Below are 12,472 nucleotides of genomic sequence, written 5' to 3'. Positions count from 1 at the left end.
CAACTACTGTAATTGTATTTTATTTTCATGGAAGATAGCACAGGAAAAATGAAAAAAAAAACCAAAAACACCAGCTTTTCACAGTGCTTGCATATGAACCCTACAGGAAAGGTAAAATATGCCTCTCAAATGTTTTTATCATAGCTCAAAAATCACAATGTGTTGAAAAGCAAAAATATATCTGTTGGTGTGCTCTTTGGAAAGGTAATTCAAAACACTGGTTTTTGCATTGTAATGGTCGATCTCCATGCAACTGACTTAAATTCCATGCTCACTTTTTTTTTTTTTTAAGTTGACCAAAGACTAAAATCGATTCTAGAATTATGCTGTCAAATTCATTCATGTAAGACAGTAAATTGGAGAGAGGACTTTATTTTACAGTTCACTGAAAGGAATGGGCTTCAGCAGCAGTCCTCATTGCATGCCTCCAGCAATGTGTGCACTGTCATACTTTCTGTGCTTGTAGCAATTAAATTTTTTGAAGTACTATTTTTATTGTGCTAGTAAATTATATTGTAAATATGCTATGAGCATGTTAAATTAATACTTTGTCTTAGAAGCAATTTATTGACAAGCTCAGAAAATAGATTTTGTGGCAACACATTGTGTTTCTGATATACATGGTGGTTAGGAGAAAAGCTTTTTTAACTAGTCTTTCACAGAATCAGAGAATTCCATATTGGAAAAAAGGACTTTGCTGCTCAGTTAAGAATTTAAAATATATTGGAGGGAAAAATACAGCTGCTTATAGTAATACATTCTAAAATAGTTTTGTGATTTCATTTCATGACATGAAGCCACACAGCACAACATGAATTTATTTCCCAAAATCTAGGATTTATGGCTGCTTTACATCCACATCACATCATAATGGAATGTAGCTTGACATGCCATAATTTGGCTTTAATAATATATTATTTCTGGTTCTGGGACAGTGTCAAGCCTTTGTAGGATTTATTTATTTATTTTTAATGTAAAATTTGTGAGTGCTCTGATGTTACTCTAACTCCCAAGTTATTCTATTTATTTTGTGATTGAGTAGGAAGAGTGAAAGTGTGTTTGGAATTTCCTGATTAAAAAAATATTATTTCCACAGGAAGACAGTGCTATCCATCACTGTATGATTTCCAGCTAGTTTGTTTTGCACAAATATCTCACCAGAAGAGCATATGCCACACATTTTAAGGAGTAAGATTAAAAAGGAAAGATTTAGGGTTTCTTGAGTTCTTGCAAACATACATAAGCAAATATAAATATGAACCTGAAGAATAAAACATAACCACATTGTGTCTGATTCATATTTTTAAGATGTGCTTAATTTTTCATTTAGTGTATGTACCATGCCCTTTTTCTACCTGGGTCCATAATCTCCTAGTGGTAAGTCTTAATTGTAGCTTTGGTGTTAAAAAGCTCATAGTAAAAGTGATCAGTAATTTAAAAAAAATTACCAGTTGTTTTCAAAAAATCATCACAGATATTTATATTAAATATATACATATATGTAACTTTTCTTCTTGCTTTCTTTTTTTGGGGGGGATTTTTTTGTTGGTTGTTTGTTAATTTTTTACTTTCTTTTTTCTTCTTTTTCATTAAGGCCTTCATTCTAACTCTTTCTACATGTTTTCATTGGATGACCTTACATTTTATTTTAAGTAATGATGATTATTATATTTATCTCTTTCAAATGCACAGCATGAATGTTTTGCAACATTGTCTTATACTGCATTCATCAAAGAAAACCTAGCAGTTTTTTGAGAGGAAAAAAGAAACAAAACAACAACAATGAAAACCAAAACACCAAAGCAGATGCTTGTAAACCTAGCTAGCTCCTTCAAAATGGTAATTTGGAAGAAAAAAAAAATCAATACTTTTAGTTAATCAGAGCAAATTCTTGTTGATTTTCTGGGAAAGTAAGAGATACTTTACTATTTCACCATTCTAGGTAAAACATACTTTTGCCAGGGAGTACATTCTAAAGCTCTTGTACATTTCTCAAAGTTTTACTCTTCTTCAAATTTAACAGATGATGTTTGATGCTTTACACAAGTGATGCATCATACTCTTCAAATAATATGGCTTTTAAGGTCTAAGGAAATATAAGAGAAACTTTCGAGTGAGATACAGGTAATATTTAGTTATATTTTTGCTGCACCACAGCGATAGCTTTGCTTTAAAGCATAGTTAGGAATTGGTCCTGAACTCTTCTCAAGGACAATTTATTGCAGCTGTTACCTCAAAGAAAGGTGAACGGAGTTTGTTGCTAATTTGCGACAGCTTTAAACATCAGAAATGAAGTATATGGTGATATGATAAATATTCTGAAAGTGTGTTTTGAATTTTCAGGGCAGGATCCAGGTAAAAGAACTGGAACATTGTGCCAAGTTGATAAAACCTGATTCTCTTATTCTTACATGGTTCCTATATTGAGTTTGTGACTTCTTTTCTGCAGTTCTGCATAGTGCTTTAATATAGTCATGCATCTGCATGAGCTAAGTTGAACAGTGAACTTGCCCTGTGGCATTTCTGATTTTTTTTTTTCTTTGAGAAATCAATTATAAAATTTCACTGTTTCTCTTCCATCTTCACTTTTCTTAATATGTGTGTTTGTCTCCATTTTCAGTATAATTACATAAAAAAAAGAACCTGGGTCCACTTTCAAAAACGTTTAAGAACTAAATTGTAATAGAAAAAATTAACAGCTCATACAATTTTAAACTTAATATGCAGGCTATTAAGGAATAAAAAGCCCTATTGATTTCTACTTAAAGCACTAAGAGGTTGCATGATTTTATTCACCACTGAAATTATTCTGATGTATGGTTTATTACAGTTCTCCAATTAGTCTGCTTAGTAGATGTTGATAGGTTTAAAGGCAGATATCTTGTGATTCACAGAAGCTCCTGTCATGGAGGTCAGTAAGCCTAAAACATGTCCTGGCTTGCCCCACTCTTCTGCTGATATCAGTTAAAAATTGCAGAAAGCCCAAAGTCATGTTTGAAGAACTAGCAGAAAATTATCAGGAAGATCACACTTCAGTATTGTCTACCTGTGTGGTGCAGATGTTTATGGAACTAAAAAATGCTGATTAAAAAAAAAAAAAAAAAAAGTCTGCAAAGATAATGTAAAAAAAAAAAAAAAAAAAAAAACAAAAAAAAAAAAAAAAAACAGAAACCAAAATCAAGAGGCTTTTCGATTTTATCTTACAAGACGTAAAAGTAGCCAGCCTCCCCCGCCATTCTCCTCAGCCGTTGAGAGCTGAGTAAATGTATTTACTCACGCATTTGCAAAAACAAAAGAACTGGCCCTACCCTCAGGCAAAGAAGCGTTAAGCTATTCAGCCTGCAAAAGCTTCAATTCAGCTAGCACCCAGATCCAAACCAGTCTCGAACAAAAGAGAAAGCTCCCTGCTGTAAACGCAGCTAATACTCCCTCCTCCGAGCCTCGCCTTGTAAAAAAGGCACAGCCACTCCGCCAGCCTCAAAGCAAGATGGAAGGAAAAGGTATCGGCTTATCAAAGCCAAAATCAGACTTTTGCACTGGTAGTTTCACATGTGCAATGCAATTGCTCAAACCAGGAGCAGCTTGGACTCAACTCGTCCGCCGACCCCCACCACACAGTGCGGAATAAGGAGATCGGTAGCCCGCCACAGGCTTAAAAGGCACAGAGGGCAAGAAACTTGACTCCAATTTAGTTTATGATTCCAGCCCGCCTGCTAGTCACAGACTGGGGGAAGGCCTCACCATGACCACATCCAGCGAAAGGGCCACAAGCCCCGGCCGCGGCCAGGTAATGCACTCAGAACACCCTGTCATAATCTGAAAGGGAAGTCCCAGGGAAAAGCCACCAACTTTAAATTGCAAAAATCTGCAAACTACCACAGCCTCAGCTGAAAGCCCATGTGGCAAGCAGCAGAAAGGCAGCCACATGGCAACACCTCATGGCAAAAGGGAAGTGGTCACAGAAACACATCTTTTGTCACCTTTGAATCTAAAAGACTGTATTCCAGCCTGAAACAAAACCAGTGTTTCACTGGAAAGCCTAGAGGACATGATCCTTCCCAGAGCAGAGATTTCTCCTGCCAGTGTGAGCATCCTCTTTCCTCAAAGGAGAACTGGATCGAGGTAGCTCTTGCCTTAGATATAATGCTCAAGAACCATTTAAGGCTATTGCACCCGCAGCTGCTTAAATCCGTGGTGTTGGCATTCATGAATAGCTTCAATGTGCACGACAGTGTTGCTGAGGAAGATGGCACTGAACTCAGTAGTAGCAGCTGTATCCACAAAAGCACCCTGAGACTCAGCAGCAGCTCGGGTGTTCCAAATTTGCTCAGCAATGGGTTGAGTCCTTACTCATGATATTGAGGAAAAGCTGGCATAATGACAGATATCCATCCCCATCAGAGGGTGGGCAATTCAAGAGGTCCATGGACACTTTGATTCAGTGTCACAGAGGAGAACCAGAACCCATCACCAGTCAATGGGGTGGGCTAATAAAGAGTACGAGGTATTGGGCTCAGAGCAATGAAGCTCTACACTGTTTTATTTTACACCCTACATAGAGTAATTGTGGTTATATGGTTTATATGGTTGTACACGCTGTTTATGTAATGCATATAGTATGTAACTCACTGTGATAATATGTAACTTACAGTGTTGCTAAAAGACACCTAATCCACCTATAATAAACCTTATGAAAGGGTATCCACTGCCAAAAGAGGCAACATGGTTGTACTCAAGGTAACTCACACAAGATAGTCTGTCCTAGAGGTGTAATTAATTGCTCTTGACCTAAGTGGCCTATTGGCCAGAGAGTGGTATTGTCATGGATAACCAGTAGGCCTAAAACATATCCTGGTCTGCTCCAACATTCTGCTGATGGGGGCAGCAAGAGCCAAAGAAAAACAACAACAACAACAACAAAAAAAAAAACAGCTCTCTGTATCATGTTTATGCTTCTATGGATTAACATCTACTGGGAATAGTTTTATAACAACACAGATTTTCACTCTAGGCTGTGTACTCATGCAGTGTTTGAAGATAAATGAAGAATTCTCCAATTTTAGTGAAGTCAAAACATACCAACATGCATCCTAAACAGGATGAAGAGACAGCTAAAATATCCATTAGACATATTGGGGTAAGCAGAACTGCAACTTTGGACTTCGAGAGGGCAGACTTTGGCCTGTTTTGAAGTCTGGTCAACAAAGTCCCTTTAATGGTAATCTTGAAGGGCCAATGAGTCCAGGAAGGCTGGACATTCTTCACAAAGCAAGCCTGAAAGGCACAGAAACTGCTCAGGTCATCCCTGTGTACTGAAAACCAAAACAAGTCAGTGGGTATGAAGGTCAGCCTGTCTGAATAGAGCGATTTAGTTGCAGCTCATCAAAAAGAGAGTTTATGGTCATTGGAAAAGAGGGACAGGTCACTCAGGAAGGCTACAAAGTTGTCATAAGGCTTTACAGGAAGATAATCAGAATGCTCAAGACAGGGCAGAAGAGAACTGGTAAACTGAAAGAAGAATTTTTTTTTGAAAAAGGCCTTTCCTTCACTGTTGGCGTTTTCTTCCTAAAGATATTGAGGCAATACAGAGATTTTGTTTTTAGTTCTGTTCTTGATGTTATAGTGGAGCTGAGAGAGGGAGGGGCATTTGTGTCTCATTTATTGACATTTATTTATGAAATCATTAAATCATTAATTGAAGCTGCACAAATGAGCTGTGTTGTTTTTCATATGACTATGCGTCTATTCAGAAAATGATGCTAGACTATTCTAATCATCATTAGCCACACTTCCTAACAGACATCTTGCAGGACCCCTATTCAATCTGATAAGAAATGCAGGAAATACATAGGGCCACTAAGAACCAGGCATAGCATGGGAGCTGGAGGTCTGAGCATGCCTGAGTTGTAACTATGAAATCTTCTTTATTGAATGAGTAACAGTCTTGTACTTGTGTGCTTTTGTCCAGTTCCTAATGTATATTTTCCTATATAATAAAACCATCACTTTTAATAATTTGCATCAAAGTGATACTTTTTTCTGTAGATCATTCTCAGTGAAATCATCAGAGAAAGTGACATGTCAGGCTCTGATAGAGCTCAGTTAATACTTAGATGCTTTTCTGCATCAGACTAAATAAGAAAATTCTGTTTCTCCCTTCACCAAGCATCACTGACTAGGTGGTAAAAAAGAATTTTACACAAAGTCTCCTTTTTTTTTTTCTTTTCCTCTAAAGGTATTTGTAGAACCATCTTTAATGGTGACAAGTACCTTGAGTTTTGCAGTTTCTTTCCATAAATCGCAGACTTTTACATACACTCTTGAGTTGCCTTGCAAGACCATTGAGTAGATACTCCTGGAAAAATCTTCTAAGGCACATGAAAAGTGATTAGATGATTGATGATAGGCAACATGCTTTGCCAAGGCCAAATCATGCCTGACAAACTTGATGGCTTTTTATGATGAGGTAACAGCTTTGACAGATGATGTCATCTACCTGGACTTGTGCAAAGTGTTTGACACAACTCCATTATCTCTAAATTGGAAAGACATGAATTTGATGGGTGGATGACTCAGAAGATACAGATTAGACTTGATGATTGCATGCAAAAAGTGATGGGCAATAGATTAATGACTAAGTGAAGACAAGTGATGAGTGGTGTTTCTCAGGGATCAGTACTGGAACCAGTGCTGTTTAACATTTTTCCTGGCCTCATGCACAGTGGGATTGAGGGCATGTTCAGAATATTTGCTGGTGACACCAAGCTGTCTGTTGTGATTGACATGCTGTGGGGTATTCAGTGGGACCTACAGCCTTGAAAGGTGAGCCAGTGCCAATTCCATGAAGTTTAACAAAGCCAACTGCAAGGTCCTGGATCTGGGTTGAGGCTATTAACTGTTCCAAAGAAATATATGTACATATATGTTTATTTTCCACAGAAAGCTTTTATTGAACAAACACACATTTGAGTTATGTCCCAGAAAAAGTGTTTATTTTCCTCAGGAAGTGGTGGAAAAGTTGAAGATTAAGACCTTGTCCAAATGCAAACCCACAGACAATGAAGTGTAAATTCTGAAAGACTAAAGGAATGGTCAGGTGAGCTCAGTCGAAGACAGGTTTAAACAACATTACCTAAATTTTATTGGTGAATCTAAAATATGCTCTTAGAAATTTTTCAGTCAGATTAAATCTGTGTTTAAAAAAAAATATCACTCAGCTATTCCACCATATTAATGTGAAAGCATTACTACACTAATGATTTTGATAACAGGCTTATAAGCAATGTGCGAAGTTTTTGCCACAAATACATTTATTAATTTCTGTATCTCACTCTCTGTTTGATGCTTCACATACTAGAATAAGACATGTAGAAATCTATAAATGCAATTGTTATGGAGGGCCTGTAGGCCTGAAAATAGGCTTATTTATGCCTGTTGCTGCCTGGACATGTTTTTCTGCCAGGACCCCATTTGTAAACAGGCTGTGTAAGCCCCCGCATGCCCAGCTCATGTCTGCCTGGTATAAGCCCATGTGATTCCCATATTTGGGGAAAGTCCAGGCAAGTGCTTTAGCCTATTATGGTAAGATTTGTCTGATTGCCAAACTGATTGGTCATTCTAGTGGCCAAGAGACCATTAATCTCAGCCCACATTCAATAAATAGGGGTACTCAGGTAAACAACCTGCTCGGACTCCCCTGCTTGTGTACTCACTTGCAGAACTCACTTAAGCCTGCCTATATATATATATATATATATGTAGAGCCTATAGTCTTCAGCAGGCTGTGCACATCTGCATGCCACTGTGTTATCAGGACCAGATCCTGCATTGCCTGCCTTTACCTATGGAGCACAGACTCCCAGCAGCCACACAACTTGTATGCCCGTTGCCTATCATTGCCTGGTAAGCGTGCCACTGCCGATAAGATAACCAGGAAGCAGACTCTGGATTGTCTGCACATGAGCAGCCTGCTAGCCACATGAGAACCATGCCAGAGACAGCATGATATTCTCCTCCTGCACCTGAGATCCTGCCTGATAGAATCCTGGGACAAAGCATCCAGAAGAAGCCAGCAGCACAAAGGCAGAGATCACATCCCTCACCAGAAGAACCAGCTCAGAGACCATTATTTCCCCAGAAAACTGGGAAGATTCATCCTTTCCCCTCAAGCCAGAAAGATTTCCAGCCTCAAATTCCACAGGCAGAGATCCCCTGAAGTTTGGACACTGGCATAGGCTGTGACGTAGCACCGGAGGGTGGTTATTGATTAATAAGAGTTGTAATTGCTTTAATACCTCTGTAATATGGGTTGCCTCTGCTATAGGGAAGAATCAGTTTCCAGCCCGCTCTGCTGAATGAATAGCATATAGACCCTAAACAGTATTTGCCGTGGAGAAAACTCCTCTCTCTGTTTATAGTTTGAATGTTTGCTAGTTATTAACAAGTCACTGTACGTATTTTATCCTGGATTGTTTTCATAACCGTGTAAGAATCCTATTAATATTATGTATAGGGTAAACACTCCAGGGGGAGTAACTCTGAACCTGACCCTAGGGGTCTTGACCCCTCCCCAGGGGTGGGTCACACCACCAGGTGATGGTTAGCCCACTCCCCTCCACTTCCTGTCCTATAAAATGAGGGGGACTTCCTGTTCTCTCTCTCTCTCTCATCACACACCTCACTCTCTCTGCATCTCCCTACATCAATCATACCACCATTACCAGCTGTTTTACCACGTGGCAGACATGAGGCAGACAAAGCCACCATCACAAAACTCGGGTTGTATTTATATATTTTGTATTTTGCTATTTCCCCCATCGCTATCCTTTGTAAACCTCCCTACCTCAGATATGTCCTCTAAGTTATTGTTAAACTTTTCCTTTTAACTTCCAAATTGAGTGAGATTGATTTATTTATGTGTGCTTATCTCTCTCTCTCCCTATATCTAATCCCTCTCTTTGAGAAAGGAGGGGGAAGAGGGGAGGGCACTCTACAAATTGTTATTGGTCCTATCAAATTTATTAGAGTCTCTGGGAATTTGGATTAGAACCCAAGACATATTAATATACAGTGGTTGGGGGTGGCGAGAGTTTAGAATATTGAGTTTAATAAATATATATTTTTATATAACACTATCTCGCCCCGATTAATTTCTCCCCTCCGCCAAAATCGGCGTAGGCCACAGAGTACCCCCCCGTGACAGCAATGGAGAGGAAAAATCTCAAAGGAAACATTTTCAACAATGCTGTCAAATTGTACATACTCTTATACTTTAGGAAGACAAAAAAGAAAAAAAATATGATGCTGTTAAATTCATCAGGATTGCCTTGTATATTTTGATCAAATTTTCATTTTCACAAGATACTACAGTAAGACCTTTCAAGGTACAGTTACATGTAAGAGGGGTCATTCAAAAACCATTAAGATTTTGAAAGGATTATCAGTACAAACATTTAGCAAGTTCACTGTTGTGGAGGCATGGAATTAGGGTGGCCAAGTCAGGAATTTATAGAAAAATACAGTTATTTTATTTTCCTGGAAACCCGCCACCAAAACTATATACAGGAATTTATTTAGTTTTAATTAGCAGATTCAGTTAGGTTGAGAAGATCTACAAGGATACCATAGGTAATTTGACTATTTTTGAAGTCAGAAGTTGGAAAAGGCCAAGCTATTAAATAATAGCATTTCCCACCAATAATAAAGCTGAGCCAAAGTTACTCACAGGTGAGTCAGGCTGGCTGAAAAGAAGGGTGGTCCAGCTGCTTGTCATTAAGGCCTATTGAGCCTGCATAAAGGGTGCCTAAGGTGGGAAGCCATCCTTCAGAGCAAGGTGCCAGGGGCTTCTGTCGTGGAGGGCCTGTAGGCCCAAAAATAGGTTTATTTATGCCTTGGCCTACCTGGACAAGTTTTGTGCCCAAACCTGAGGTAAACACATTAAATGGATAAAAGGGGCACAATAGGCCTGGTGCCACAAAGTCTGATCGGCCAGGACCCCTGTTTGTAAACATGTTGTGTAAGCCCCCACATGCCCAGCTTGTGCCTGCCTAGTGCTAGGCCCATGTGATTCACCATATTTGGAGAAAGTCCAGGCAAGTGGCTTTAGCCTATTATGGTAAGGCTTGCCTGACTGCCAAGCTGATTGGTCATTCTAGTGGCCAAGGGGCCATTAATCTCAGCCCACATTTAATAAATAGTGGTACTCAGGTAAACAACCTGCTTGGACTCCCCTGCTTGCGTACTCACTTGCAGAGATCACTTAAGCCTGCCTATATGTGTATATATATGTGGAGCCCTAGTCTCCAAGCCAGCCATGCACACCTTGCATGCCTGCTGCCTTATCATTGCCTGGTAAGCACCACTGCCGCTGAATTACCAGGAAGCAGACTCTGAATTGTCTGCATGCGATCAGCCTGTCTGGCCAGCCTTACATCATGCTGAGACAGCACGACATCCTGCTCCTGCACCTGAAATCCTACTTAAAAATCCCTGGAGAGAGCATCCAGAAGAAATTAGCAGCACAAAGTCAGAGACTATTTCCCCAGAAGCTGGAGGATTCCAGCCTCAAAATCCATGGGCAAAGAATCCCCTGAAGTTTGGACACTAGTAATAGGCTGTGACGTAGCCCCGGAGAGTGATTATTGGTAATTAATAAGAATTGTAAGTGAATGCTTTGATACCTCTGTAATATCTGTTGCCTCTGCCATAGAGCAGAAACAGTTTCCAGCCCACTATGCTGGGTGAATATCATATAGACCCCAAGCGGCATTAAGCCACGGGGAAAAATCCTCTCTGTGTTTATAGTTTGAACTGTTTGCTAGTTATTAGCAAGTTACTGTAGATATTAATCCTAGAATGTTTTCATAACCATGTAGAATCCTTTTAATATTAATATACAGTGGCTGAGGGTGGCAAGACTTCAGAATATTGAGTTTAATAAACATATATTTTTATAGAATATTATCTCGCACCAATTAATTTCTTCCGTCCGCCAAAATCAGTGTAGGTGGCCGAATATCCCTCTGTGACAGCTCCTTCTGCAGAATCTATTCAGGCCTCCTTGCTCCCCCACTTCATGCCTGCAGGGCAGGCAGGGGGAAACAGGTCTTTTCGCGTCTTTTCCTCTCCCATTCAAACCACAGAGGGAGAGAAATTTAGGGGTATACAGGACTCCAGGACATTCACTTATGAAAGTATCTCATGTTCTAATAAATAACTAGGGTTTATGAATAGAATAAATAAATAAGTCTCTCTAATATGAAGTATTTCTCCCATTGAATATATTTGCTTAGTTTAAGTAAGGCTGCATCAAGAGAAGCGTGGCCAGAAGGGCAAGGGAGGTGATTCTCCCCCTTTACTCTGCTCTTGTGAGACCCAACCTAGAATACTGTGTACAGTTCTAGAGCCCTCAACACAAGAAGGACATCGAACTGTTGGAGTGAGTCCAGAGGAGGGACATGAAAAGATCAGAGGGCTGGAGCACAATTTACAAGGTGTTATAATGACAGGATGGGGAGTAATGGGTTTAAACTAGAGGAGGAGAGATTTAACCTGGATGTTAGGAAGAAGTTCTTTACTGTGAGAGTGGTGAAACACTGGAACAGGTTGCCCAGGGAGGTTATGGATGCTCCCTTCCTGAAGGTGCACAAGGCTAGGTTAGATGAGGCCTTGAGTGACCTGTTCTAGTGGGAGGTGTCCTGCCCATAATGGGGGTTGGAACTGGATGATGTTTGAGGTCCCTTCCAACCTAAACCATTCTATGATTCTATAAAGAGAAAAAAAAAAAAAAAAAAAAAGGAAACTGTTTCAGGGGAAAAATTAACAACAAAACTAAAGCTTTTAAATTACATTTAAATTACATTCAATGCAGAACAACTTTCTGAATTAATTTCAGCATGTAAATAAGGGAACTAAGAAGAATGTTAGCAGAATGAAAGGTGGAAGACGGCAGGTAATAATCAGTATCCTGCTTCTATTTCAGAACAGTAAGTGTAATTCTGAAGCACGTCATCACATTTCCTCTAAAACTTCTTTCCTCGCTCTTCACTTCAGTTGTTATTTATTAGAAAAATAGAGAGTGGTTGTAGATTCATAGCACTGTGATATATTACACTGCATTTTGAGAGCATAGTTTGTTTGTAGGTCATTTTGATAGGCATTGAATTTTGGAAAATAAGTGGGGATTTAGGCAGTCTGAAAGAGAATGATTCAAGTGTGAGGAACAGAGGTATACATTCCAGAAACAGAGAGATTGAGAAATGAAAGGGGGGGGGGGGGGGGGGGGGGGGGGGGGGAAAGGAAAAATGGAGAAACTACTGAATATTTCCTATGAAGTGGCAGGAAAGAGATTGCAATGAAAAAAACTTACATTATTTGACTTTCCTGAATTTTCTACTGATGTGATTGAAGGCACATATGAGACTCAGTGAATTTTCACCAATCCAAGTTTCTGAAATATGTTTAAAAATATACA

General features: G+C 39.3%; 1 protein-coding gene across 1 annotated transcript in view; it reads right to left on the bottom strand.

Moving 5' to 3' along the window:
* Positions 1 to 4,164: 4,164 nt before the first annotated feature.
* LOC135192961 (uncharacterized) overlaps positions 4,165 to 12,472 on the bottom strand; it is an 86,680-nt gene continuing 78,372 nt past the window's right edge. Inside the window, exon 8 of the mRNA XM_064176346.1 lies at positions 4,165 to 4,271. Within this exon, the coding sequence (XP_064032416.1) occupies positions 4,165 to 4,271 (107 nt within the window). The remainder of the gene's footprint in view (positions 4,272 to 12,472) is intronic.

The sequence above is a fragment of the Pogoniulus pusillus genome, chromosome Z, assembly GCF_015220805.1.
Source record: "Pogoniulus pusillus isolate bPogPus1 chromosome Z, bPogPus1.pri, whole genome shotgun sequence".
In the NCBI taxonomy this organism is placed as follows: domain Eukaryota; kingdom Metazoa; phylum Chordata; class Aves; order Piciformes; family Lybiidae; genus Pogoniulus; species Pogoniulus pusillus.
The sequence above is the reverse complement of the archived record's forward strand: the minus strand, read 5'-3'. Positions and strand labels throughout refer to the sequence as shown.